Source organism: Panicum virgatum, chromosome 4N (assembly GCF_016808335.1).
Source record: "Panicum virgatum strain AP13 chromosome 4N, P.virgatum_v5, whole genome shotgun sequence".
NCBI lineage: Eukaryota > Viridiplantae > Streptophyta > Magnoliopsida > Poales > Poaceae > Panicum > Panicum virgatum.
In genome coordinates, this window is record NC_053148.1 from 39,306,868 (window position 1) to 39,333,226 (window position 26,359).

A 26,359-nucleotide genomic window follows, 5' to 3' on the forward strand; every position below is an offset into this window, starting at 1 on the left:
ACTAAGCTCGCTGGATGCAGGAGGAACCAGTTTGGTTGCATGTGAGCCAGGCTCCCGGCGTACAAATCACTCCCCGTGGCCAGACTATGCAGAGATGCAGGAATCGACCGTTTCTGACGGGCCTGGCTCGCGAGGTGCAAGTTGAGCACACATGTAGTAGAAAAATAGCTAGAGCTGATCCCCATCTTGCCAACCAATCAAATGCCCACCAAAATCATGCTGCATAGATGCGGCAACCAAATCAAGGGAGGTTGTATGCTCATAGCCTGGCCCTGAGCAGCCTAACTCGCTAGGGCCATGCAGGCTCAGACCATCCAGTTAACCAATCAGCCCCTTACTGCATCGATTTTGACTGCCGCCGGCAAGCATTCGCACATGAAAACCTGGAGGGTTTTACATGTATACCATCACAAAAGATGGACCCGACGTTCATACCACTAAAAAATTTGGTGACACCTCTGTATCATCGCGTTTTTTTGTTTTGACATATGTACCATTCCATCCACCATCCGTTAGGAATTAATAGATTTAGAGCTCTGACATGTGGGCCTAATCTAGTAAATTGACCATTTTGCTCTCCCAATCTCCTCCCCGTCGCCCTCCATCTCCTTCTCTCCGTCGCCGTCAGACTCCTCCCCGCTGTGCCCGATCTTCCCGGCCTGCCCATCCTCACGAGCCGCCGCCGCCAGCACCATCTGTCGCTCGCCCCCCTCGCGCACTCTCTTGCTCGCCCCCTCCCTCGCTCACCCTCGGACACCGGCCGCCGCGCGCCGTGGTGGCCGCGTCGGGGCCGCGGCGAGGCTGCAGTGCGGCCGGGGCGGGGCCGCGGCGAGGCCGCCGCACGGCCGAGGCGGGACCGCGGCGAGGCCGGCGAGGCAGGCAGATCGATGCGTCACCGACCAGCAAACCCGATGGCGCTCGTCATCTCCAGCGCGGAGCTCGCGGACCCCCTGTTCGTCGTCGTCCTTGACAGCGTCGAGACGCCCATCCGCGGACCCCCTGTTCGTCGTCGTCCTCGACAGCGTCGAGACGCTCATCCGCCGGAGTGCAGGGCGCCGCCAACGGTGGAGGGCAGGGTGCCACCGCGGGCGCAGGGCGCCGTGGCGGACGAGTCGCGGCCACTGGCGCTGGATGCCGCCGGGCAGGTCATCGCGACGAGAATGCCCGGGGCGGCCGTGGCGAGGGCGGCGCGGCGAGGTCGGTCAGGGCGGGACGGTCGCGCGGCCAGGGCGCACACGGCGAGGGCGGCTGCGCGCGGGAGCGCCGCCTCGGGCAGGCCTCCGCCAGCGCGAGCACCGCCTCGCCCGGGCTGCCGCCGGCGCAGGCCTCGCCGCGGGCAGGCCTCCCCTAGCGGGGCGAGCCGCCGCCGCCGCCGCACGCGCGAGCCAGGGAGAGGGCCATGGCGCCGCGCGAAGCTCCGCCTCGGTGGGGCCATCGCCGGCGTCGAGGCGGCGAGCTCGGTGCTGTCCTGCCGCCACGTGCAGCGCCGCCGCGGGCCGTGGCCGCGCCGCGCCCCCGCACGCGTCCCCACGGGCCGCGGTCCCGCAGCACGCCGAGCGCAGCACCACCGAGGTCCTCCGCTGCACGCGAGTCAAGGAGACAAAGGAAAAGAACCGTAAGGAAGAAGAAGATGACAAGTGGGGCCGCTCGTCATTAAGAGGAGAGAGTTTAAGCAATTTTAGCATCTAAGGGTATAATGGTCTTTTCGCAGCTCCATTACCCTCCGTTAGTACTCCTTCCGTCCAAAATGGTACAGACGTCAAAACGAAAAAACAATATGATATAGAGGTGTCACCAAACTTTTTAGTGGTATGGACGTCGGAACCATCTTTTATAATGGTATACATGTAAAACCCTCGAAAACCTGACGTTTGATTGGAAAAGGACCGCGATGCGTCGTGAATAAGCAAGAAACGCGAAAAAATCCCGCCAAACACCTCGCGACGAACACGCGTCCGCCCGCCGCCCATATAACACAAAAAGTGAAAAAATGAACTACGCGAGCCAAAATCGGGAATGCGGACTCCGAGCCGCTCACGCGTATAAGCGACGTGCGATTCTCATCCACCGTCCCAAACAGGGCCTAAGGAGTGCGAGGGAACGAGGGCTCGCGAGCCGAAAGACAAGTTCATGGGCCGCGGTGTTCAGGTGATGCTCGCGGTATTTCAGGCAGGGATCCTATCCATCTTCCGAAAAAAAAATTGTTTACGTATCTTCTAATGTTTGAAATCCGTGCGAATATTTTCTACCATCGGATTTAAGGCAACACAGCAAGAGCGAACCATCCAGCCATCCAGCGGGCAGCGGGCAGCGCGCAGCGGGCTCGAGAGTTGGTACGTTGAGGGAGTTAGCTGGACACATGTAGGTGTAGGTATTTTTTGGATTCGGAGGTTCAAATGTATTTTTCTCATAAATGGTACACTCAATTTCGAATCCGTTTAAACCACTATATTCTTAAGAATTAATCCAACACAATGAGATCCAATATGAATATATTTTTATTAAATTTTAAAAGTCAATATTTGGAATTAACTAGTTCAACAATTTAGTATATTGTTTGAACATTTTCGTATAAAATGTTGAATTAGTTTATACTGAATGTTGAATTAGATTATAGAAATATGTTGATTAACCATTTGAAATTGTTGAATGGCACATATCTACACTGCACACTTGATGAATTAATTGAAGTATTCGAATAAAATCGTCTAAAAGAGGAACGGGATAGAAAGGGAGAGAGAAAAGAAGGGGTATGATGGCCTCTCTATCCACTGAACATATGACTTACCTACCTACGGTGCTCCTTGCCTACAGAATTTTGCAGGACGCGGTGATGCCGAAACGAATTATGGGCCATGAGCTGTCTTGTGGGCTACTGTTGGACTAAAGATAACTTACTTAACTACCTACCAGAAGACATATAGGAGCCCCTGTTTCAGGACGGGCCACGAGTTGGGTCTACTAACATCCCGCAAATCGTGCTTCAAAAAAAAAAAAACATCCCGCAAATCGGTCCAACAAGTGCCCGGACCGACTCGACTCCTCCCTTCTTCTCTTCTTCTACGGCTCGCCGCTCACGTCCGCCGCCTCCCCTCCGGCCATCTCCCACCGCGTCCGCCTGCGGTTGCCTCCTCCAGACGGGGCAACGACGCGTCTCCTCCGGTACTCCTCCATCTGCAGGTTATTCTGAAGAAACCCCAGAAGCATAGGACGCCGCGCTATCCCGTTCTCCGCCTCGTCTTCCCCAAATACCGTCTCCCCGCCGTTCGACAGCCGAGGGCGGAGGCGGATAAGTTTCGGAGATGTCGGTGCTCATCGTGACCAGCGTGGGCGACATCGAGGTGGATCTCCACACCGACAAGTGCCCCCTCACCACCAAGAACTTTCTCAAGCTCTGCAAGTAAGCAACCCCCCGCGCCTAGGGCTTGTTCGATCTCTGGGTCCATCTGTAGTGTTGGGCAACACGATTTTGGATTGATATTTTGTTCTGATTCAAGCTGTTGAGTTGGTGAATTTGGCGTTGTAGGGCCACTATTGGTTTGGTTCTATTTCTGGGGTTGCAATGGGTGTGTGTTGTGAAACTAATTGCTAGTATGATCCAGGTCCATTACTGATTTACCTCTAGTTCCGTAGGATTCGTAATTTGAAACACCTTTAGCTGCTTACTGCTAGCTAGTCTTGTTAATTTGTTTCAGAGGGATGCTATTGGAAATTTTGAAATTGTTGTGCCAGCTTACATAGTTACATTATTACATCTTATGTAAGGATAAATTGCAGTTAGGTCAGTTAGGCTTCTGCACCTGTATAGAGCTGATTAAGAGCCACGTCAATGATTTTAGGGGACATCAAAGGATTGGTTTCTGATTCTTAGGGTCCTTGTCATCAATGTCTATGACATTCTGGGGACTGAATTTAGCATATTCTGTGGTTCTTGCCCATTTTCTTCCACTGAATCTTCAATACTAAGCTACTAGTCCATGAATGTGAGACTATCATTTCAGATTGTTAGGGTACTTACTCTTTGGTTTTCTTCGTTGACTGACCAGAATGAAGTATTACAATGGGTGTCTGTTCCACAAGGTGGAGAAGGACTTCTTGGCACAAACTGGCGATCCGACTGGAACTGGCACTGGCGGTGATTCTGTGTACAAGTAAGCAATTCTTTCAACTGAACTTTTGAAATGCCTCTTACTTCATGTCACTGAAGTTTCATCTCTGAGTGATGTAATTTGGTATCCTTCATCATAGATATAACTAGTATTTTCGATGGTTTTCATGTATAGTTTCTTTCATTTTTGCTCCAAAGTATGCCTGAAAACTATGTCTTGTTTTGTCAGATTTCTCTATGGTGATCAAGCTCGATTTTTTGATGATGAGATCCGTCCAGAGTTGAGGCATTCAAAAACTGGAACAGTTGCTATGGCAAGCGCTGGTGAAAACTGCAATGCCTCACAGGTGAAATGCCTGCCTAGCTTTTTATTGATAATATTTGATGTTTCATTTTTCAGAATCTCATTGCTTGTTTTGACTTTCCACTTATGTGTTTTTTAATGTTTTTAGTTCTACATTACTTTGCGGGATGATGTGGACTACCTTGATGATAAACACACTGTGAGTAGTACTTGGTTCTATTAATCCATATTTTTCTTATCAGCAGGATTCCTTTATTTGCAACAATTCATATGTTTGTTCTGTGGACTATAGGTGTTTGGGATGGTTGCTGAAGGTTTTGATACATTGACAAAAATAAACGAAGCTTATGTTGATGATAAAGGAAGACCATTCAAGGACATAAGGTGGCGTATTGATTAATGTGTTTGTTACAACATAAATACCATAGTTCACTTCTTCTCCAGCATTAGATTACTTCTTCTCCAGCATTAGATTCCGTTGACTTTTTTTTATTCCTGGTTGCTGACCTTTCACAACATAATTATTTGCAGAATTAAACACACATATGTCTTAGATGATCCTTTCGATGATCCTCCTCAGCTCGCGGAACTTATTCCTGAGAATTCTCCCACAGGAAAACCACATGATGAGGTAATTGATGTATCCTAATCATGTGCATGTCAGTAATATGAGATGATGAGTCAAAATGCATCAATCTTAATCAGAGGCCATGGTTCGTTAATAATTTATTTTCTTTTTAGGTGAATCATCTTTTTTGGCTTCTTTTCTTAATTTAGTTAAGAGTTATGTTGGTTATCAAGATTTTTTTTTGTTTGTCCTGCTGTCTGTTGGCAGACTGCAGAGCGGTTTTTTTTTCTGCCTATTTCATTTTATTCATCTGTGTATACCTGCCTATGGATTCGAATTGAAATTTTGGGCGTGTTGGTTATTGAGTGAGTTCATTCCATTTTGGGTTGAAATCGGTCATGTTTCAACCCTATAAAAGAGGAATCATTAAATCCAGTATTAGTCCTGCAACATGAGTATGTACTGAATCCTGATAGTTCTTTTTTCATGGTGAATACACAGATTGCAGAGGAGCGCTTAGAGGATAGTTGGGTCCCTTTGGACGAAACAGTGGCTCCTGAAGAACTTGAGGAGATGATCCGCTCTAAAGAGGCACACACAAATGCAGTAATCCTTGAGAGTGTAAGTCCTGATTCCAAATCAAAGTCAGCGGCTTCATTATTAGTTCATTACTGATGTCGTGTTTATAACTGGTTAATACCTTTTGTTTGTGCAGTTGGCAGATATTCCAGATGCTGAGATTAAACCGCCAGAAAATGTCTTGTTTGTTTGCAAACTCAATCCAGTAACACAAGTTAGTATTAGTTCCTAATTCTTTGCCTTTAAGTTTTCCACTTCACTGGACTTTTAAAATGTGTTCGCAGCGCACTGATTTAGTGGAATTATCTATCTTCGGCTTTTATTGATAAGTGTTTGGCTTTCTACTGCTGTGGTTACATTGCTGATTATCTTGGGCCTTAAATGCCAACAATTTTTCGCTGAGTAACACTTTTATTTTGCAGGATGAAGATTTATACACAATTTTTTCTCGTTTTGGAACTGTGACGTCGTGAGTACATTTCTTAGCACTACTTGTGTGCATCTACTTGTTTATTCTTGTCTTTCAATATATTTAACTCTTTCTTGCAGAGCTGAAATAATTCGTGACTACAAGACTGGAGATAGCTTATGTTATGCTTTTATTGGTGCGTTTCATCCCTTGAAAACTCTTCCTGTGCTGACAAGTACTATATTGCTATTTAGCTAGAACCCTTGTTCCAGTTTGTTCATTGCATGATTGCATTGGCTTTAGTTAGCTGCCCCAGGCTCCTGTCATCCATGTCATTAGCTGTGTTGAACGTGTTCCGTTGGGCCTCTGGTTGGTTATCCTATCAATAAGCAACAGGGATAAGGGATTGCTGATTGTATGATGGTTATTTAGAGGTTGAGAGGACATCCAAGTACTAAACAGGGGGAAAATAGTTACTTGCTCATCTTGTTTTCTGTTCTCTCTATTTTTAATTAAAGAAAATATTTGAGCATTGCACTCTCCGGAAAAGTAGATAACCTCCTGCTTTTTTCACAAAGATCTCTTGGAGAACCGTATACGTGGTGATAATTTTTTAAAAACAAAAACAAAAAACTCGACCAATCTAGGAGAAACTTGCATTGTCAATATGAAGAAATAAGCACTTAAGTTTGAGTCGAAGAGGACATGACTCCAGAGTGGGTGGTGGGGGATGTCCGGATGTACACCCACACCTCTTAGGCTCACACCTTTTGAGACGCAGATTGTGAAAAACAGATTGTAGGTTTTTAGATTTGGCGAAAACCATATTGCAAGATTGTTACGATCTAGGTGCTAGACTGCTGTAATCTGGTTGTAGAATCTGGGTGTGCAATTGCAAGCTGAATCAAATTGGCCCTATGCTAGTTTCAGTTCCTAATATGTAATGGCAATATCTGTGAATCCTTCTAGATTTATGCTTAGCTGAGTGACCTAATATGGCATGCTAACAATTTATCTTGATGGTCTTCTGTCAGAATTCGAGACAAAGGAGGCTTGTGAACGTGCATTTTTCAAGGTCAGTAATCTTAGATTCCCAACTGTGTGTGTGTGCACCGTATTTACAGTGCAATTCTAGCATTTTGCAGGCATGATTTATTGATGCCATGAAAAAGTTCCGTATACCTTTTCATGCATAACGTAGAATCTACCTTGTAGTTTCACCGATATTAGCTAGCCCAGTACGAGCAGTGGGTAAAACACAAACAGCTTCAAAGACTACCAAGTGAACTTTTTGTGCCCAGAGGATGTTCAATTTGCATGGAACAATGGCCATATTGATTTTCAGTTGGAATTTTATTCATGAATAATCCGAAGAGATCATTGCTTACACAGTGTTATGCTTGCAGATGGACAATTGTCTTATTGATGACCGGAGAATCCATGTTGATTTTAGTCAGAGTGTTTCAAAGCTGTGGGGTCAATTCAGACAAAGCAAAAGAAATGCGAAGAAAGGTAAAAGATCCTAAACAATAGTTTCCTTCTCCGTAATGTTATAACATTTTCATATGTGTTGTAAGTTATATTATCTTTAGTGTAGTACCGAACCATTCTCTTGAAACAATAATTGATACCTTTCTTCCTCATTTCAGATGGGTGTTTCAAGTGTGGTGCCCCTGATCACCTAGCCAGAGACTGTGACCAAGATGGTGACCAGAAAAACAAAGGGCCGAATTATGTTCTGAAAGATGAAAACACACAGCGTGGTGGAAATCACCGTCGAAGGTCACTCCTCTACCTTTCTTTCACCTATTGCACAAAAATCTTTGAATATTATCTCATACTTTGTTCTCCTTTGTCATTTTACAGCTATGATCTAGTATTTGATGAAGATGATGCTGATTATTCTGATCAGAAAAATGACGAAAATGGTCACAGAAGAAAGATTCAAAGAAATGATGATAGGAGATCAGAACTACCACCTTGTGGTGATCATGATAGAAATAACCGTGAGAGAATTTACAGTGATGGGAAAGGAAGCAGGCATGGTAAAGATGATGATAGGAACCGAGGGGGTCGAAAACATGATGACTACCACAGTTACAGTAGATCTGGTGATAGAGGCTCTGGTAGATACGATGATCGTGATTACAGCAAGCGCCATAGCAGGAGCAGAAGCGGAGAGGATGAGGACAAACGAAGAGACAGATCGGATGGTGAGCGGCGCCATAGAGATGGTGGATATGAAAAGAGTGATCGTCACCGGAGAGATGAAGTTGACCACAGGAAAAGGAGCCCAGAAAGTAGACGTAGGGAAGACGGTGGGCACCGTGAGAGAAACCATCACTCTGATGACAGGTCCTATAAGGAGAGGAGGCACAGAGATGGTAGATAGATTTCTGTGCAACTGTCGGATTTGTGTTGCCTGCTTTCAACTGATGTCAACATGTATTACTAGCTCAAATTTTTCTGTTAATCAGTGTAACGACTTGAGAGCGCTGTTGAATTTTTGTAGCGTCCAGATCTCATCCGTTTTCCTGTGTTGTAGGATATTTTGTTGCTGGTAGACTCAGATTTGCTGTTAGTTGTGCGCTTGTTCTATCCCATAAATGGCTTCATACCAATGTTGTTAGTATTAGTCTGTCATATTTCTCATTTGTTAATATATATTGGTAATTCAACAATCCATCTTGTCATCTGAACAGTTCAGTTTTTCTCCGGCTTTTACATACAATAAGCAATTAGTTTGTTATAAAAGGTGGAGCCCGGAGAAGAAGCGATATTAATTTGTTAGGCACTCTTTGAAGTGTGAACTGCTGTTCCTTAACCTCTACTGGTTTGTCACTTACTCTTCTACTTGTTTATATTTTAGATTTGGTAGGCAGTCTTTTTTTTTTTTTGCAAGAGAGCTACAGAAGTGATCATTTGGATGGTAAAATAGAATGTGGCGGTGGCATGCTTGATTATTTTACGTACCTATGTTTTTTTGAGGGAAATTTTACGTACCAGTCTTCAGTGCAATTCATGTTGGAGTAGCATTTACACAAGACAATCTATTGAAAAATGTATTCCTGACCAAGTTTCGAAATTGAAAAATATTGCCGTAATGTTGCCGTTGCATAATTTCTAGGCCCTATACAGGTAGTCGACCTACCGTTGTTAGTGCCAGGATTGTGTTGTTAGTGCAAACATTTGCTCCTCTAAATCAAGCACCTGCTTGTTTGTTTAGGGAAAAACACATCAATGTTTTTTAAGAGTTTGCAAATATTCTAAGTAGGCATTTCACAGAACTAAATACCATTATCCTCTCAAAAAATAAATCTTATTAGGCCCCAACGCCGGCGCAGTAAGGCCACTAGGGAATGTCCTTCGGCCCACGCGGGAGGGCATTTGCGGAGCGGAGCACAACCCGGGCAATGAAATGTTTAGTCCCACACCGCGAGTCTCGAGGGGATTAGCCAGCTATCGCACGTATTATTGAGGTGCAGCTGCAGACATCGAACTCAAGCAGCTGCGTGGTGAGCACAAAGCGAATTATTTTTTCGCCTTTTACTAAAGAATACCGTGTGCACACCACAATTAGCAGCATACTCTAATTTTTGGAGGAGGCGCCCAACAAAACAAATTTCAAGGTTTGATTTGAGATGAGGTTTGGTTTTCTCCTTATGAGTACTCCCTCTGTTCCGTTTTGTAGGTCGTTTTGGACCAGTGGCGGAGCCCTGTAGGGGCTATACTGGGCTCCGCCCCCCTGCCTCCCAAAAATTTCTAAACACATCATATTTTGCAGCCCAGCTTATTCAGCCCTTTACCACGTTAGCCTATGAGCCATGACCTATTGACCTGTAGCCTCAACTAGAAGCCAACTCAACTTAACGTCGACTCCTCGTATCCTCAGTCAGACCTCAACCATGTACCGTCAAACTACCATCCACGGCGGCGGCCGGCGATCGGGCAATGCCTCTGGTCCTCCGCGTCCATTACGGTTGATTCGTCGTCTCCACTCGCCACTTTGCGAGGAGCAGGGCCAGCGCTCAAGCTCACCGCCTCGATGTCTGCGAGCTCTCAATCTTATCGATCAGGCCATCACACTGGGTCTGCATACAGGTATTCTTTTGTTCCTCTATTTTTCTCCCAATTCCATAGATCCGTAGTCAATACAGCCTAGAAGTGGCTAATTGAGTGATAATTTATTGTCAATCGAGATCTGTTGTCATTTGTTTTAGATAATTTGAGATGTATAGCTAGTTTATTTACCCTAATTCCCTAACTGCACAGTTCTTACGATTGCTACTTCTACATCACTCTTGTACATGCTGGCTCAAATCTTGGAAAATAACCCCCCTACACTTTGCTGCACGCTACGCCACCGGTTGCACTGCGGCTTTTGAATTCAACCGGTTTAGATTAGTTTCCGGTCAAACTGGACCGGTATACCGGTACCGGACCGCGCCGGTTTCGCCGGACCGGTTGGTAAAGTTAACCCTGCTCGCTACTCCGCTCCCCTTCCAGACCTCGAGCTCCACCGGGCTGCCGCTACTCCGCCACGGGCGGGCGCACCGCCCGAGCGCGCTGGCCCCGCGCCGCTGAATAAGGGCACCTTGCCGAGTTCCCTTCCTCCTGCATCTACCCCAAAAGCGTGGGAGTGGCAGGGCACAGGGATGAGGATTGCTTGGCCGGCGGCAAGGCTATCCCTTCCTCCTGCATCTGCCCCAAGCGCCAGGCCGCCGCCGCCGCGGCCGAGCCTCCCCCGCGCACTGCAGCGTCTCCGTGGGGCGCGCTGCGAGATCCCCTTGAAGATCTACAAGGTCTTCTATCTCATCTCATTCATCTAAAGGCATATTTTTTTTGTACTAGTTGATCTATCAGGTCCTGGTGTCGTAGTTTTATTCTTGGCAAGAAAAAGCTTATTTTCCTTGTATCAGATCCAAAATCGTTGGTATTTTTGTGCTTGCAGGTCCGATCTATTAGCAAGAAGACGTTCCTCGCCGGCCAACACTTCACCGCCGCCGCCGCACCCCCATTCTTTCCCAGCTCTTGCTCCGCCTCTGCCCGGACCCGAACTAGTCTGAGCGCTCCGAGCCACCGCCGCCGCCGGACGAGGTCGCGCACGGACACAGCAGACAGACCGCGACGGCCGTGGACGGCGACGGCAAAGGTGTTATCGTTTGATTGCCTTTTGTTGCGCTTATCGATACTCCTGCTCTGCTAGCTTGAAGATTCTTGTTCTTTGAGAAGTGAATCGTGCATGCCTTTGCAGGCTCCTGCCGGTGCCCATGTTCTGCTAGTTTGTTGCAGTGTCCTGCAGGCAGGCTCGCATGCATCATTAGTTGCTTACCTGCAGCTTGCACAGTTGCACTTGTGCAGGTGTTAACTTTATAGTAAAATGCACCGTTACTACATGAACTTGCAGCGCTGTCAAATAGGTCCATGAACTTAGAAACCAGACATCTAGCTCCTCGAATTTACAAACCCGTTCACCCCAGGTCCAGCCCGGTTTTATATGGCTTGCATGTCACTGTGCGGCCGGGATTTGTTACAGTGACTCCGGATTTGTTACAGTAATCGCGGTTTTGTTTTTACTTTTCTAATTTATTTCGACTGAATCTTCGAAAAATCATAACTCTTCGATACGACATCGGATGAAGATGATTTTTATATGTAGTTTTGAATTTTTTCATTTGATGATGTTAAGATGCTCGAAAAAAATTATATAAAATTACAGCGCCATAATAATCGCGTATTTTGCTTGTCGCATTAGAAAATTAATATATTTTTTGTTTGTTGTCAAATTAAGACACTTTGTATACTAAAATTTTAACACTTTTAACGATCTAGATTCTTGTAGTTTTGAGTTTTTACATTTGAAGTTGTTAAGATGTTGATAAAATAGTATAAAGCCTCAACGTCTTTCGCGTACTTAATATGCTGTTTTATACTATTTTATCGATATCTTAACAACTTCAAATGTAAAAACTCAAAACTATAAGAATCTAGATCATTAAAAGTGTTAAAATTTTGGTATACAAAGTGTCTTCATTTAACAACAAACAAAAAATATATTAATTTTCTAATACGACGAGCAAAAGTACGTGATTATTATAGTGATATAATTTTATATAATTTTTTTGATCACCTTAACATCGTAAAATGAAAAAATTCAAAACTAAAAAGTTGTAGATCTCGTCGAGGGCTACAATTTTCATATAAAAATCATCTTCATCCGATGTCGTATCGAAGAGTTATGATTTTTCGAAGATTTAGCCGAAATAAATTAGAAAAGAAAAAACAAAACTGTGGTTACTGTAGCAAATCCCGGCCGCACAGTGCCATGCAAGCCATGCAAAACCGGGCTGGACCTGGGGTGAACGGGTTTGCAAGTTCGAGAGGCTATATGTCTGATTTCTAAGTTCATGGACCTATTTGACACAGCGCTGCAAGTTCAGGTGCCCACGGTGCATTTTACTCTTAACATTATTTCTCTATTCAAAATACGGAGTAATACCATAATCAGAGTGCAAGTGTTGGGTGAATTGTGCTGTGCTACCGCGTGCATGCATATTCATACATAACATTATTTGCATAACACTTCAATGCAGTAATTCTGCAAATGACAGATTTTTTTTTCCATTGCAGGTCCCAGCACACTTGTTAAGAGGAGAGAAAATTTAGCTTGGCTATTCAACCTAAATTTGACCAGATAAGTTTTTTTCTAGAGCAGTAGTGGTTTTTCTCCTATGCATGGCCTGAGCTTGAGAAGAACAGAGCAAGTTCCCCCTTAATAAATCTGTTACTGTAACACATGTCAAGATAGGTTATTGCAATATCATAGAGGTACGTATATAAGGTAGTAACACATGTCAATACAGTAAATGTGCACAACTGAAACAAGTCTGAAATGCTATTATATCTATATACCGTAATAACGTTACAACACAATTATTGTGTATAACTTGTTTACAATACCAAGATTAACCGTACTGGGCTAGATAGGCTATTGCAGCATCATAGATGTCTTTTTGACATGACAACCGATGCGGTAGTCTTCCTTCTCTTTCTAAGCGTCTCTTATTCATATGTGGCTGTCTGTACCGATTTCCTCCACCGATTTTCATCACTTCCTTCATACACATTTGGAGAGTTAGGAATACTCTATTCAAATTTTCCACGTCATATTCTTCAAACTCTTCCTCCACGTCATGTATTAGCTCTTCAATGGTTGTAGGGTTTCTACAATCAGTTAAGAACTGGATAGATCTGAAGAAACCAAGGTCTAATACATTCATATCTGGGGAGTTTGGTGGCTGTTGCATCAGTCGGATATCTAGTCCTGTAGCTGCCACTGCTTCAAGAAATGCCAGAGTAGTATTTAGTAGGATAAAAATGTTGCAAAATTTGCTATTTTAAATTAAAATTTTATTTATTCAAATAACCTTGCAGGGAAAAAAATCTTGGTAGTGTGTTCTAAAAAGCATGTAAACAGTCAAACAAAGTATGGGATCGATCAGCTCTTCCACGGCGAAAAAAAGAAGGGCTCCTCTTCCTCTGCACCATGTCTGACCAAACTATCCCCGCGCTCCCAAAGGCCAAAGCAACACCGATGCGCAGTAGGACGTGCGCTGCGAGCCCCTCCCGCGTCAGCCATCATGACGTCGCCATTGTGGGCTCCGTCAGCGCGTCTGCGGCGCCGGAGTAGCTTGCCCCGCAGGCCCAGCACGAGGCCTCGGCGAGACGGCGACCTTGCGTCTGTGTCGATCCGGCGCACCCTACTCTCTCGGCAGCGTGCTTGCAGAACGGGAAGCGGAAGGGCCGTGCCCAGATTCCTCCTATGCGCCTTCGTCGACGGCTCGACGCCGCAGCAGGAGGCGGTGAGAGGACTTGTCGGAGACGGAGAGGACAGAGCGAGTTGACTGGCGCTGTCGATTGGCCATCTTCTTCTCCCAGGATTTTGCTTGCCTCCTGAAAGGATTATGCTGCCGAGACTCCACCATCCGTGGCCCCACATGTCACTGGGTAGAGCGTTGACTGGTCCTTACACATTCGAGTGGCCCCGCAATGACCCCACCTGCAAGCGGCCTAGTGAGCTCCATCCAATTCTCCACAGGTGGTTGCGTCGATTTCGTCGTGATGTGGGTTATACTGGGCCGCAAAGCCACAAGACCCGCCCAACAGCGCTCTGTCCTGCGGCCCACGCAGGAGGGTGGTGTGTTTGAGATTGAGAAGCCGCTGCATCACCCGGTTGAGGTGTCTAGTCCCACACTGTTTAGTACCACATAATCTTTCTATCTTTTAGAAATAGGCAAACATTATTATTATTATTATTATTATTATTATTATTATTATTATTATTATTATTATTATTATTATTATTATTATTATTGTTGTTGTTGTTGTTGTTGTTTTGAGATTACACAATATAACTCAGACACTCACAATGCACCCATACTCACACCCCTATGAACACATGCACCCATATTCACACCCCTATGAACTCACCGCTTCATCGCTGTCGATGGGAACGCCGCCTACCACTGAATACACAATGTCGTTAAATCCCAAAATATTCGCTCCCAAAGGGAGTCACCTCAGGTGCTACTGAAGCTCTTGTAACCACTAGGCTATAGATTTACTATCATCCTTCAAGAAAAGAGGCGGTTGGAATTTGTTAATTCTATCACTCATAGTTGAAATAAAATTGATTATTATTCAGCTTCATAATAATTTATTTCGCATTTTGGTTACATAAGAGCACACGTCCAAACTGAATGATATGATATGATATGGATTGTTACAACATTTTACATCCACTCAGATACTCTCTACACAAGGTGTAAGGCTGTCCACAATGGCAAGAGCAAGAGCAAATTTGCTCTTGCCTCGTTTCCCACGCCCTCTCTGTCTACAGTGCCAAACAGTACATCTACAGTGCCAAACAGTAGATTTACTCCTCCATTTCCTCCTATCGCTGTGGACGGTCTAACCCGACTCTCATGGAGTGTTTTTCTTGTCATGAACACTGGCTAGCTAGTTCCGCTCAACAACTCCATGAAAATTTGTTCATTTGCACACACATTGTACAACAACTAGTGCAATACTATATAGTTACGGTCCAGACAGGAACACCAATTCCCATTTCGTATGTAGCTCCCACCACCACTAGCTCTGATCGATGACACGTATCGTAGATAGGTAGATATGTGATACGGACATACGGTACGGCGGCCGAGTTCCTTCACGTATGCAAGCCCGCATCATCACACGAGATCCTCCCGCATCCTGCGGGCGAAGTCGTCGGCGTGCTCCTTGGTGACGCAGCTGGCCAGCAGCCGCGTGCCGGCGAGCGGCGCCGGCGCCCTCATGACGATGGCCGACGCGATGAGGTCGCAGTTCACCAGCGGGCCGGCGGACACCGGCGTGCCGTACCCGTAGTCCACGTCGTTGAACCCGAGCTTGCTCCAGTCCGACACGTACACGGACTCGTAGCTGAAGGTCATCTGGAACGGGTCGCGCCCGCCGGTGCGGCCCTCCGCCCAGCTCAGGCACTCCTCGGCCATCCGCCGCTTCGCGTCGCGCACCATGCCGACGAGCTCGATCACCGACGACCCGGCCACCTTCTCCGCCGGCGCCGACACCTTCACGGGGAAGATGGCGTTGCCGTAGTACCCCGGCTCCAGCTTCAGCACGTGGCGGGCGCTGGCGAAGAAGCAGAGCCTGACGTCGGCGCCGGGAGCGGCGCCGATGGCGCGCGTCCGGCACTGCCAGAGCTTGGCGATGACGATGTCGAAGGCGGAGCAGATCTTGCCGCCCGTGGACGCCGCGTACTGCGACTTGAGCTTGCCGAGGTAGGCGGCCGGGAAGTCGAACGCGATGTACTCGAGGGCCAGCGCCGGCAGCTCCGGGAGCGGGCCGGGCTTGATGTCCGGGTCGGGGAAGCGGTCCCGGGCCCAGACGGGCTTCACGCGGGGCTCCGGCAGCCCGCGGGCGAGGTCGCCGACGGCGTTCAGGAACTGCGCCGCGCCCGTGCCGTCCGCCACCGCGTGGTTGGTGCGCAGGCCGACCACGAAGCCGCCGCAGGTGAAGGTCGTGACCTGAAAACATCGCCACGACACAATTACAAAAGAAAAAATCACCCAACAAATCGAGGTTACTAGTAATAATATTCTATTAGTAGCTATAGCAATTCAGAGTTGTTGCACCTGACCTGTAGATCTGACTGTTGACTTCTAACGAACACGGCAGGTTTTGCTTTGATCAAAGCTAAGTAGTAGTACTATTAAACATGTGTAAAAGATCGAACTGTTTCTACTCTCTCTTGTCTCATCAGCCGACGTGGCAAGACACGCTTGGAGAATTGAAGGAAACATGTTTTTTTTAGTGCAGAGCGGACAAGCAAGTAGATCCGCCTAGCTACACCGTACCGCACCTGTATCATGGCGAGGGTGTTGTGCGGCTCGACGGGCCAGAGCTCCGGCGTCGGGCACGGCACGAGCTGCTCCTTGGCGAGCAGCAGCGGGCGCTCCAGGAAGTTGACGTCGGCGAGGGTGCAGTTGGCGGCGGCCTCCACGAAGTAGACGCCCTCGCCGGAGCACAGCACGGCGGGCCGGCCGGGGACGTCCTCCACGATCCGCCCCGCGAACGGGTAGTAGTGCACCAGCGCGTCCGCCAGCGCGCCGCGCACCACCGCGGCCGGGGACTTGCTGCCGTTCATCATCGCCTCCTTGTCCGGCGCCTGCAGGGCGAGGGCGGCGGCGGCGGCCTTGGCGCCAGTGCCACCAGCCTCTCGCTCCGATGCCGGCGCCGGCATGTCGTCGACGTTGCGGTAGATGTGCGCGGACTCGACGAGGCCGCGGTGCGTCGGGTACCGGTCGACCCAGGCCATGGGCAGCGTCCCCGACGGCGTGGCGGCGGACGGCCGCACGGGGCCCTCGGACAGCTTGGTCACCGTGAAGACGCCCATGGATCCGCGGCCTTGTCTGCTAGCTTAGCTTGGGAATGGAATGGAAGGAGCTCAGGAGAAAGGAGATGGCTCGACGGGGTTGGGGTTGCATAGCGATCGAGCGACGCAGGGTTTCTTATAGGGGCGGAACGGTAGTTGGGCGCCAACCTCCTGCTACACTTTATTTGTTCAGATTCAGATCCTTACTGTTGCCTAAAAAGCCAAGGGGATGGATGTTGCGCCTACCACTCAAGGGTTTTTGCTGCGCTTCAGCGTTGCAGAGCACACATCAGTTCACGGCCTCCATTTCAAACTGTCGTGTTGGTCCGGTCACCGCAAGTGCTACCGCCGTACAAATTTATTCAAGCATAGATGAATTTAACACTTATAGCATGAGAAAAGGGGTATTGAAATTTAAGACGTGTTAACTTTCTCAAATTACAGCAAAATTTGTGCTAGGTTTACTTTGAATTCGGTGACGGTCGTCGCCTTTCTGACTCGTTACATCCACCACGGATACATGCATGTTATACATGTTTCCAAATGAGTTGAGTGACATTTCGTCAAATAATATAGTTAATCTTTTATGTATATTGGTTATCACGCACATTTGATTCCACCTTGAACTCCATAAATTTGAATACTTTTTTGTCTTACAAAAAGAGACGGCCTAACTTGATTTCAAAATTGAGCACTCGACCTTCCACGGTTTAATTGCTTTACATGTTTTCAAGTGGCATTATTCTGCTCGTACTTGAAATCAGAAGTCATGTTACGTAACCATCGTGCAGAGAGATAAAAGAAATTGACGAAGGCAGATAGCTTTTGAGCGTGGAGAGGTACATTGCGAGCAGCTTTTTTAAGATAAAGGCTATCCGGCTTCATTATTCGTCAATCCGGCTTCATTCGTCTCAAGAGAGGTACATTGCGAGCAGCTAGAGCATTATTATCATCTCGTCTCGATCGGAATCGGGAGCAGTGGTTGTGTGCCAACTAAGTTAAGCTACGCTTTCATTTTCATTTCACGACAAGTAAAGATAATTGACGAAAAAGTAGGGAAAGGTTTTGCGCTTAGAACTGCAGACTTCTTTCCTCTCGCTGCGCCATGGACCATGGTGCATAGGTCAACAGCTTTAGTTTGATGTGTCACTGTTTCATGCTCCCGTCACGGTTGCACCAAACTGAATCAGATTTACGAAGGTGACGACTCAATCTTTTTTAAAAAAAACAAAAAAGGTAGCACTTTCACATTCACATTCACGGCCTAACTTGATTTTCAAATTGAACACTACTACTGCCCATTCATGGACTATTTACATAGTTATTATATTGCAACTGGCGATAATCCACAAATGAACTCACCGACTGATGTAACTTTATTTGAAATTGAACGCTGTTCTCATACAAGGTCGATGCATATATACATTAATACATGTACTCATGCTGGTGGCATATGCAATCATGGCAAATAGCAGACTTGTGCTGGTCTACTGTGCTACGTTGCCCAGGCCACATCATTCTTTAGCTTCATCTGCCAAACTGATGGCTGGTGGCAGGTACAGCAGATTCCATCTGGTTTCAGGGTAGGGAAGGTACAAGCAAAAGAGAATTAGATTCCTTCCTCGTCAGTTAAGAAGCTGCCCTGCAACTGTGTATCTCAGTTATCAGGACAACTTTTTTAGGTGCAGTTTCCTCTCAGGTTTCCCGATGGAATCTCTCAACTCTTCAGATCCCACATCTCAACAATCAGACCGATAATCATTCGCACCAATGAGCCATTCATTTATCTCCACCCTGCGGGATTGAAGTACAAGTGAATCGTCCACCTGGAGTTTTCAGAACACACGTTGTGTTAATTGCGTCTCGATATACCATTTGTAAATCCCTGTGTCTCTTCGTTAGAAAGTAGGAGGGAGAGAGAGGGAAGCAGTGGAACGCCAACAAAAACCAAGCAAAATGAACTGTACCGCAACTCGTCTGCTTGTTATTGGTTCCGCAACAGCTGCTGTCCACGGAGAGTATTAAAGGATGGTGGGGTCCACCACCACCGCTCCCCCGTTTGCATGATGACCTAGCAGCGATCTTGCATCCGGCACCGCTCCTCTGTTTGTACGATGATTTGGCCATCTTGCTGCCGGCAGCCGGCGTTTTTATTAATTTTGTTTTTAAGAGGGAAGTTTATTGAAAGAGTTTATTAAATAGAAGCACTGGGTGCAGTCGATGTGCATGGAACAAATCACGAGGACTAGCCGCGCACCCTCGAGAAAAGGACGCTACCATACCTAAATAAAGTCCTAGTCACTGCGTTCGGCTGGTGGTTTAGCCTCCAGCGCTACAGTATTTCTCTCTCACATCCCTCCAGCTCCAGCCTCCAGCCACCAATCAGATAACAGTATTTTTCTCTCACAGCACTCCAGCTCCAGCCTCCAGCTCCAGCCTGCCGAACACAGTGATAACAGTATTTTTCTCTCACGTATTGGTGGCAGGACACTGTTAACTCATCTAGCATACTACTAGTATTAGAATAGTTGAATTACGCGTGTTAGAAGTTGTACTTTTAGTTTTAGGTGCAGTTTGACATGAGCGATCTCCAACGTCGCACTTTTAACTGCTAACGGATTGTATCTTATAATGTTCATGACTGCAAAGCAGCATCATAATAAAGTCTATTAGATATATGAATATAAGGATACTAAATTTTTACTCATTCCGTTCCAAAATAAATGTTGTTTTAGAAAATTTCAAATCAATTACTTGTCTTAAGAAATAACTTTGTTACACCTAATTATTTCTAGCAATTTTGATCGAATCGTGTTATTTATTTGGTTTTCTAGATCCTCAATTAATGTACTAGAAAAGTAACATCAACTAAGTATTTGATTGACTCAATGTATTTTTCTATACAATATTTGTTGGAATTGATCTCAAAAGGCCAGATCTTTGGATCTGGCCAATCCCTTGATTTGCGCCATGATCGGGGGCGTCCAGCCAAACATGGCTGGTGGGCCCCCGTCGCCCGCGCTATAAGAACCGGAGGGGTGCCGGGGCACGCATCACAAGGTTGACCGACGCCACCAACCCCTCCTACATCCCTACCGATCTAGGGTTAGCACGAGGCCGACGGGGAAGCGCCACCACGTCGCTCCCCACCGCCGCCGCCGTCCCTGGACAGTGCCTGTACCGGCCCGAAGGGTACCGGTACCCTCGCCGCCCACGGTCGCCACCGGATCCGCGCCTCGCTAACCCAGACTTCCTCGCCTCTATCCTCGACTCCATCAACGCGATGGCGCCAGCCGGCACCAGCTCGTCCGCCCCACCGCCGACCGACGACTCTAATGCTATGACTCATGTGAATGCCATTCCTGAACTGAATGGCAACAACTATGGAAAATGGTACCAGAAATTGGAGATAGCTCTGGGGATGGCCAATATAGATTTGACCATCACAACGCCAGCTCCACAAGAACCAGAAAAGCCCGTAAGGGCACAGAATGAAGAAGCTGCTGCTTGGGCTATTCGAGAGAAGAATTATGACTCTGCTATGACCAGATATGATGCTGACAAGACACGTTGGAACGAATCCAACCGCAAGTGTCTTATGGTCATGAAGGGTTCCACTTCAGATGCCATCAAGATGGTGATCCCAGATTGTGACACCGCTTCAGAATATTTAGCAAAGGTGAAGAGTCAGTTTATTGGTTCTTCCAAGGCTTATGCTGTCATTCTTGCTGAGCAGCTTATCACCAAGAAATACACTGGCGGTGGCATCAGAGAACATATCTTAGAAATGAGCCACATGGCCAACAAGCTTAAGACAATGGACATGCCTTTGCTAGAAAAGTTCATTGTTCAGCTGGTCTTCAAGTCCCTACCAAAGGCGTTTTAGGCATTTCATGTCAACTATAATGCTTTTTCCAAAAGATTGGGGTATTGACAAGCTGATTGACATGTGCGTTTAAGAAGAAGATCGCCAATGGTGGTGAGCTTGCTTTTCAAGTTCAGCACAAGAAAAAGAACTTTCAGAATAAGAACTTCCAGCATAACAAGAGATCTTTCCCACCAGGTAAGAATCAACATGAGAGTGGTCCTTCCAGACCACCTCCACAGAACCTCCAGAAAGACTGGAAAATTTTTCCAGTTGACCAAGACCAGTGCCTGAAGTGCAAAAAGAAAGGGCACTACAAGAGGGACTGCCCCCGAGTTCCTGAAAGAGTTGTTAAGAAAGGGTGAGGACACCATTACTTTTGTAGATGAATCCCTGTATTTAAGTTATGACAAATCCACTTGGTGGATTGATTCTGGTGCAACTACTCATGTTGCTAATTCTTTACAGGGATCAAGTATGAGGAGGACCCTGCCAAGAGGGGCAAGAAGAATCAAAATTGCAAACGGTGTAGAAGCTGAAGTCGAAGCCATTGCAGAATTTCACTTAGAATTACATAGTGGCTTTGTACTTTGTCTGAGAGATGTTTTTTATGTGGCGTCTTTGCAACAAAACTTAATAAGTGTGTCTAAATTAGATGATGACGCTATTGCTTGTCATTTTGGTGATGGCAAGTGTAAGATACAAGTTAATTTAGAATGTGTTGGTCTTGCCTTCCGACAAGACAAATTATATTTGCTTTCATTATCTGAGAATGTGAATGTTGTATGTTCTGAGAATAAGAATGCTTCCTCATATGAGAATGTTACTAAGAAACGCAAACGAATTGATGCAATCTCATCGAAATTATGGCACTGTCGTTTAGGTCATATTTCGAGGGGGAGAATAGAGCGCTTAATGAAAGCATCAATTCTTCCACCGTTAGAATTTTCAGATTTAGAACAATGTATTGATTGCATCAAAGGAAAATTCATTAAGAACATAAAGAAAGGTGCCAAACGAAGTGCGGGAATTCTAGAAATAATCCACACAGATATATGTGGACCATTCCCGGTCACTACTGTAGATGGTTATGTTTCTTTCATAACATTTACAGACGATTACTCGCGTTATGGCTACATTTATCCAATCAAAGAACGATCAGAAGCGTTGGATAAATTCAAGATATTCAAAGAAGAAGTAGAAAACCAACATGATTTAAAGATTAAGATAGTCAGATCCGATCGTGGGGGAGAGTACTACGGTCGACACACCCCCTATGGCCAAGTTCTTGGACCTTTTGTGAGATTCCTTATGGAAAATGGCATAGTTGCCCAGTATTCGACACCGGGCGAGCCTCAGCAGAACGGAGTAGCAGAAAGAAACCGTACCCTAATGGATATGGTCAGAAGTATGATGAGCTACTCCACGCTACCAATTAACTTGTGGATGGAGGCGTTAAAAACCGCCATTTACATTCTTAATCGGGTGCCAAGTAAATCGGTGCCGAAAACACCATATGAACTATGGACAGGAAGATAACCCTCACTTAATAATTTTCGCGTATGGGGCTGTCCAGCTGAGGCCAAAGTATTTAATCCGAATATTGGGAAGCTAGATCCCAAGACAGTCAGTTGCCATTTTATTGGCTATCCAGAAAAGTCTAAGGGATATCACTTTTATTGTCCCGACAGACACACGAAGTTTGTAGAAACAAGACACGCTGCCTTCTTAGAAGATCAGATGATCAGGGGGAGCATGGTAGCTAGAAAAATCGACCTTGAGGAGAAGCGGGTATACGTTCCCACTCCAATGACTCAAGAGCCTTATTTCTCGTTACCTGTGGTTGTGGCACCGATAGAGCAGGAAACTGCAGTGCCAACACCTGTTGTCAGTCCACCTGATGTTGCAGTGCAGGAAACTACGGTGCCACCACCTGTTGTTGGTCCTCCTAGCGTGGCATCAAATGGAAATGAGGGCACTGTTCCTCAGGACCAAATAGAACCCGTTGCCATGGATGAGGGGGAGCAACAACAGCCTCCTGTGCAAGAAATATCAGTCGCAGTGGCCCCAAGAAGGTCACAAAGAATTAGAAAACCAGCTATTTCTAATGACTGCGAAGTCTATCATAGTGAAGAGATACAGAATAAGGGTGATCCCACCTCTTTTGAAGAAGCCATGCAAAACGCTAATTCATCCAAATAGTTTGCAGCCATGAAAGATGAAATGAGATCCATGAATACCAATAAAGTTTGGGACTTAGAAGAAATTCCCAGAGGAGCCAAAACAGTAGGCTGCAAATGGGTCTACAAAACAAAATGTGACTCCAAAGAGAACATAGAAAGATATAAAGCGCGGCTCGTGGCAAAAGGCTTCACGCAAAGAGAAGGAATAGATTACAATGAGACCTTCTCTCTGGTCTCATGTAAAGTCTCTTTCAGAATAATAATGGCCTTAGTGGCACATTATGATTTAGAATTGCATCAGATGGAGGTAAAGATGGTATTTCTAAATGGAGATCTGTATGAAGATGTCTACATGGCACAGCCTAAAGGTTTTGTCGTGGAAGGCAAAGAAAATTTAGGATGCCGCCTAAGAAAATCGATTTATGGCTTGAAGCAAGCCTCGAGGCAGTGGTACTTAAAATTTGATGAAACAATTAAAAAATTTGGATTTAAAGAAAATGAAGAGGACAATTGCATTTATGCGAAGTTCAAGAATGGGAAATTTATTTTCCTCATTCTATATGTGGATGACATTCTGCTAGCTAGCAGTGAAGTTAATCTACTACTGGAGACAAAGAAATTCTTGTCCTCGAAATTTGATATGAAAGATCTTGGTGAAGCTTCGTTCGTTTTAGGAATTGAGATTCACCGAGATAGAAGAAAATGGGTTTTAGGATTATCGCAGAAGGCATACTTAGAAAAGATATTAAAGAAATAAGATATGCATATGAAGCCCACACCTGCTCTAATAGTCAAGGGCGACAGTTTCGGAAAACACCAGTGTCCCAAGAACCAGTATGAGCTCGAGCAAATGAAGGCAGTGCCTTATGCTTCAGCTGGCGGAAGCTTACAGTTTGCACAAGTGTGCACACACCCTGACTTAAGTTTCGTTACCGAGGTACTTTGCAGATACCAGAGTAATCCAGGCATAGAGCACTGAAAAATAGTAAAGAAAGCTTTGCGCTATGTGAGGGGCACAACAGGCCTCACGCTAACATATAGAAAATCAGAAACTTTAGAAATAGAAGGGTATTCAGATTCAGATTTTGCAGGAGATGCAGATGATAGAAAGTCCACATCTGGATACATCTTCACTCTTGCAAAAGGAGCAATATCGTGGAAAAACTCCAAATAGTTAGTTACAGCATCCTCCATGATGTATGCTGAATTTGTGGCATGTTATGAGGCCTCCGGGCAGGTCACATGGCTAAAGAAATTCGTACCCGGATTGAAAGTGGTCGACAGCATACAAAAACCACTGAAATTATACTGCGACAACGAGCCAGCAGTATTCTATGCTCATAACAACAAGTCGAGTGGTGCTGTCAAACACATCGACATCAAGTTTTATGTTGTTAAGGAGCAAGTCCAGGATCAAACTATTTGTCTAGAACATATCAGAACGAACAAGATGTTAGCGGATCCGCTCACAAAAGGCCTACCACCCAATGTGTTCAGAGAACACTTAGCCGGCATGGGTTTAAGGGAAAGCCTATGATTCCTGGACAAAGAGGGCCCTAGAATAAGACTCTGTTTCAGACCGGAAAGGTGATTGTGGCTGTTAATCTAATAGTAATAATTGTCATGACGAGGCACGCCCTATACACTGATCTGCGATGGGATGGATAAACTCAGATATAGAACAAGAATAAGAACAATGAGAGATCAAAGGGGAGAATGTCGGAATTGATCTCCAAGGGCCAGATCCAAAGATCTGGCCAATCCCTTAATTTGCGCCCTGATCGGGGGCATCCAGCCAAACATGGCTGGTGGGCCCCAGTCGCCCACACTATAAGAACTAGAGGGGTGCCGGGGCACGCATCACAAGGTTGACTGACGCCACCAACCCCTCCTACATCCCTACCGATCTAGGGTTAGCGCCACCACGTCGGTCCCCACCGCCGCCGCCGTCCCTGGCCAGTGCCGGTACCGGCCCGAAGGGTACCGGTACCCTTGCCGCCCACCGTCGCCGCCGGATCCGCGCCTCGCCAACCCGGACTTCGTCGCCTCCATCCTCGACTCCATCGACGCGATGGTGCCCGCCACCACCAGCTCATCCGCCCCGCCGCCGACCGACGGTCTACGTCCTCCTCTCTGTCCCTCTTTTCCTTTGTACTAGTCTAGGGCCATGAACTCTTAATTATCTACTCAGAATGTGTACCCCTAGACCCGGTTTGTACATCTAGTTTGATCCTACTCAGAAACTCAGAAAGATTGAAATCTAACAATATTTTCTTGGTACTTGGTATAAATTTTAATTAGATGGATCTCATTACAAGCTAAAACAACACTCTTTGTGAGATAAAGTTTGAATGCTAAAACAACAATATATTAGGATGGAGGGAGTATGATATAAGCAGCAAATTATTTGGTTAAATATTGTTTATAAAAGTTAAATTGGTTGTGCATGCTTTGAAAAACAAGGAAGTAGGAAATTGGGATTGTCATACCCTTGTATGAATTTATCCCTATTTATCTACTTATACTGATGAGATGCCTTGCGATTTTGATGTATGATGTAGGTCCGAAAGAGCTTTTCTGCATCCTGAAAGGTGAGGGAGACCCATTTTAAATTCGGTGCATTGTCCTTCCATAAATAATGTGGGACTATTCTAACATATAAGTCCATTATGAAATAAACACGGCCTTAAATACAACACCCTGGTGAGCTATATATTGGGGAAGTATTTTTCATGATAAATCTAGTAATGCCAATGTTGTGTTGCCAATTTATGTTCAATTTATCATGATAAATACAACACTCTTCCTATTGACATTCTAAGGTAAAATGTTCAATTTAGGACAAACTTATATTTGTAACTGGGGATAATAGTTAGCATACAACCAAATCCAACGATCTGAAACTAAGGCGGACTGGTGGCTTGCAGCTGTCCTTTGGTTGAAGTTACTGGTTATTTCATATTATTACTTGTGGTTGTTTCATTATTACCCGGTTGCATAGGACTGAAAACCTAGATCAATGATGATTGGCAAACAATTGACAGTTCAGAACATTTCAACATTTTGGATATGTAATTATATCCTTCCCAATATATTTCATGAGAAAGGTCATAAATTAAAACTTCTTTTATCAATTCTCCTCTATGAAACAAAGACATGCCAACTGTTGTATATATGTTGGCTCGACAAGATTTATAGTTCCTGTTGTTTCATTCCAATCGCATTATTAGCACCATCCAACCACTACCTTTTTAGAAATAAGAGTGCCAACCAATATTTGCATAATATTATTATTAATCTCACCAACCGTATTCTTTCGTTCTTATTATAACATCATCATACACTTCGAAATAACCAGCGGGAGTACATTTTATTACAAATAACGTGTTCCACGGACACCAACTACTCCTTTT

At 45.7% G+C, this 26,359-nt stretch overlaps 4 protein-coding genes and 1 non-coding gene across 6 annotated transcripts; 4 read left to right on the top strand and 1 right to left on the bottom strand.

Moving 5' to 3' along the window:
* Nucleotides 1–2,995: 2,995 nt before the first annotated feature.
* On the top strand, nucleotides 2,996–8,603 carry LOC120671042 (peptidyl-prolyl cis-trans isomerase CYP59-like). Its single transcript, XM_039951272.1, has 14 exons — nucleotides 2,996–3,400; nucleotides 4,047–4,151; nucleotides 4,338–4,455; nucleotides 4,561–4,611; nucleotides 4,705–4,796; nucleotides 4,944–5,043; nucleotides 5,482–5,601; nucleotides 5,696–5,773; nucleotides 5,982–6,028; nucleotides 6,109–6,164; nucleotides 7,003–7,043; nucleotides 7,375–7,480; nucleotides 7,618–7,750; nucleotides 7,835–8,603. Exons 1-14 carry the CDS (start codon nucleotides 3,303–3,305, stop codon nucleotides 8,358–8,360), a joined length of 1,671 nt encoding a protein of 556 aa, XP_039807206.1. The 5' UTR covers nucleotides 2,996–3,302; the 3' UTR covers nucleotides 8,361–8,603.
* An 871-nt stretch (nucleotides 8,604–9,474) lies between these two features.
* Nucleotides 9,475–9,593, top strand: LOC120671660. Its single transcript, XR_005673759.1, has one exon. It is a non-coding gene; the product is annotated as a U5 spliceosomal RNA (small nuclear RNA).
* Nucleotides 9,594–10,121: 528 nt separating this feature from the next.
* On the top strand, nucleotides 10,122–12,901 carry LOC120671160. 2 transcript variants are annotated; one of them, XM_039951434.1, is made up of 3 exons: nucleotides 10,122–10,770; nucleotides 10,920–11,120; nucleotides 11,223–11,364. In XM_039951434.1, exons 1-3 carry the CDS (start codon nucleotides 10,624–10,626, stop codon nucleotides 11,334–11,336), a joined length of 462 nt encoding a protein of 153 aa, XP_039807368.1. In that variant the 5' UTR covers nucleotides 10,122–10,623; the 3' UTR covers nucleotides 11,337–11,364. The 2 variants fall into 2 exon arrangements, with proteins under 2 accessions (XP_039807368.1, XP_039807369.1); XM_039951435.1 differs by lacking the exon at nucleotides 11,223–11,364 and adding an exon at nucleotides 12,599–12,901 and having other exon boundaries at nucleotides 10,355–10,770.
* A 2,088-nt stretch (nucleotides 12,902–14,989) lies between these two features.
* On the bottom strand, nucleotides 14,990–17,091 carry LOC120671043 (acyl transferase 10-like). Its single transcript, XM_039951273.1, has 2 exons — nucleotides 16,386–17,091; nucleotides 14,990–16,050 (listed from the first exon to the last, which is right to left on the bottom strand). The coding sequence occupies exons 1-2, from the start codon at nucleotides 16,917–16,919 to the stop codon at nucleotides 15,217–15,219; spliced, it is 1,368 nt and encodes a 455-aa protein (XP_039807207.1). The 5' UTR covers nucleotides 16,920–17,091; the 3' UTR covers nucleotides 14,990–15,216.
* Nucleotides 17,092–20,181: 3,090 nt separating this feature from the next.
* LOC120669388 lies at nucleotides 20,182–20,784 on the top strand. Its single transcript, XM_039949148.1, has one exon. The coding sequence runs from the start codon at nucleotides 20,182–20,184 to the stop codon at nucleotides 20,782–20,784; it is 603 nt and encodes a 200-aa protein (XP_039805082.1).
* The last annotated feature ends 5,575 nt before the right edge of the window (nucleotides 20,785–26,359 follow it).

Coding starts and splice junctions, on each gene's coding strand:
- LOC120671042 (XM_039951272.1), top strand. CDS start 3,303: ATGTCGGTGCTCATCGTGACCAGCGTGGGCGACATCGAGGTGGATCTC. Junction 4,152..4,337: donor GGCGGTGATTCTGTGTACAA/GTAAGCAATTCT, acceptor TTGTTTTGTCAG/ATTTCTCTATGGTGATCAAG. Junction 7,481..7,617: donor CAAAAGAAATGCGAAGAAAG/GTAAAAGATCCT, acceptor TCCTCATTTCAG/ATGGGTGTTTCAAGTGTGGT.
- LOC120671160 (XM_039951434.1), top strand. CDS start 10,624: ATGAGGATTGCTTGGCCGGCGGCAAGGCTATCCCTTCCTCCTGCATCT. Junction 10,771..10,919: donor TCCCCTTGAAGATCTACAAG/GTCTTCTATCTC, acceptor TTGTGCTTGCAG/GTCCGATCTATTAGCAAGAA. Junction 11,121..11,222: donor CGTGGACGGCGACGGCAAAG/GTGTTATCGTTT, acceptor ATGCCTTTGCAG/GCTCCTGCCGGTGCCCATGT.
- LOC120671043 (XM_039951273.1), bottom strand. CDS start 16,919: ATGGGCGTCTTCACGGTGACCAAGCTGTCCGAGGGCCCCGTGCGGCCG. Junction 16,051..16,385: donor ACACCCTCGCCATGATACAG/GTGCGGTACGGT, acceptor CGATGTTTTCAG/GTCACGACCTTCACCTGCGG.
- LOC120669388 (XM_039949148.1), top strand. CDS start 20,182: ATGGCGCCAGCCGGCACCAGCTCGTCCGCCCCACCGCCGACCGACGAC.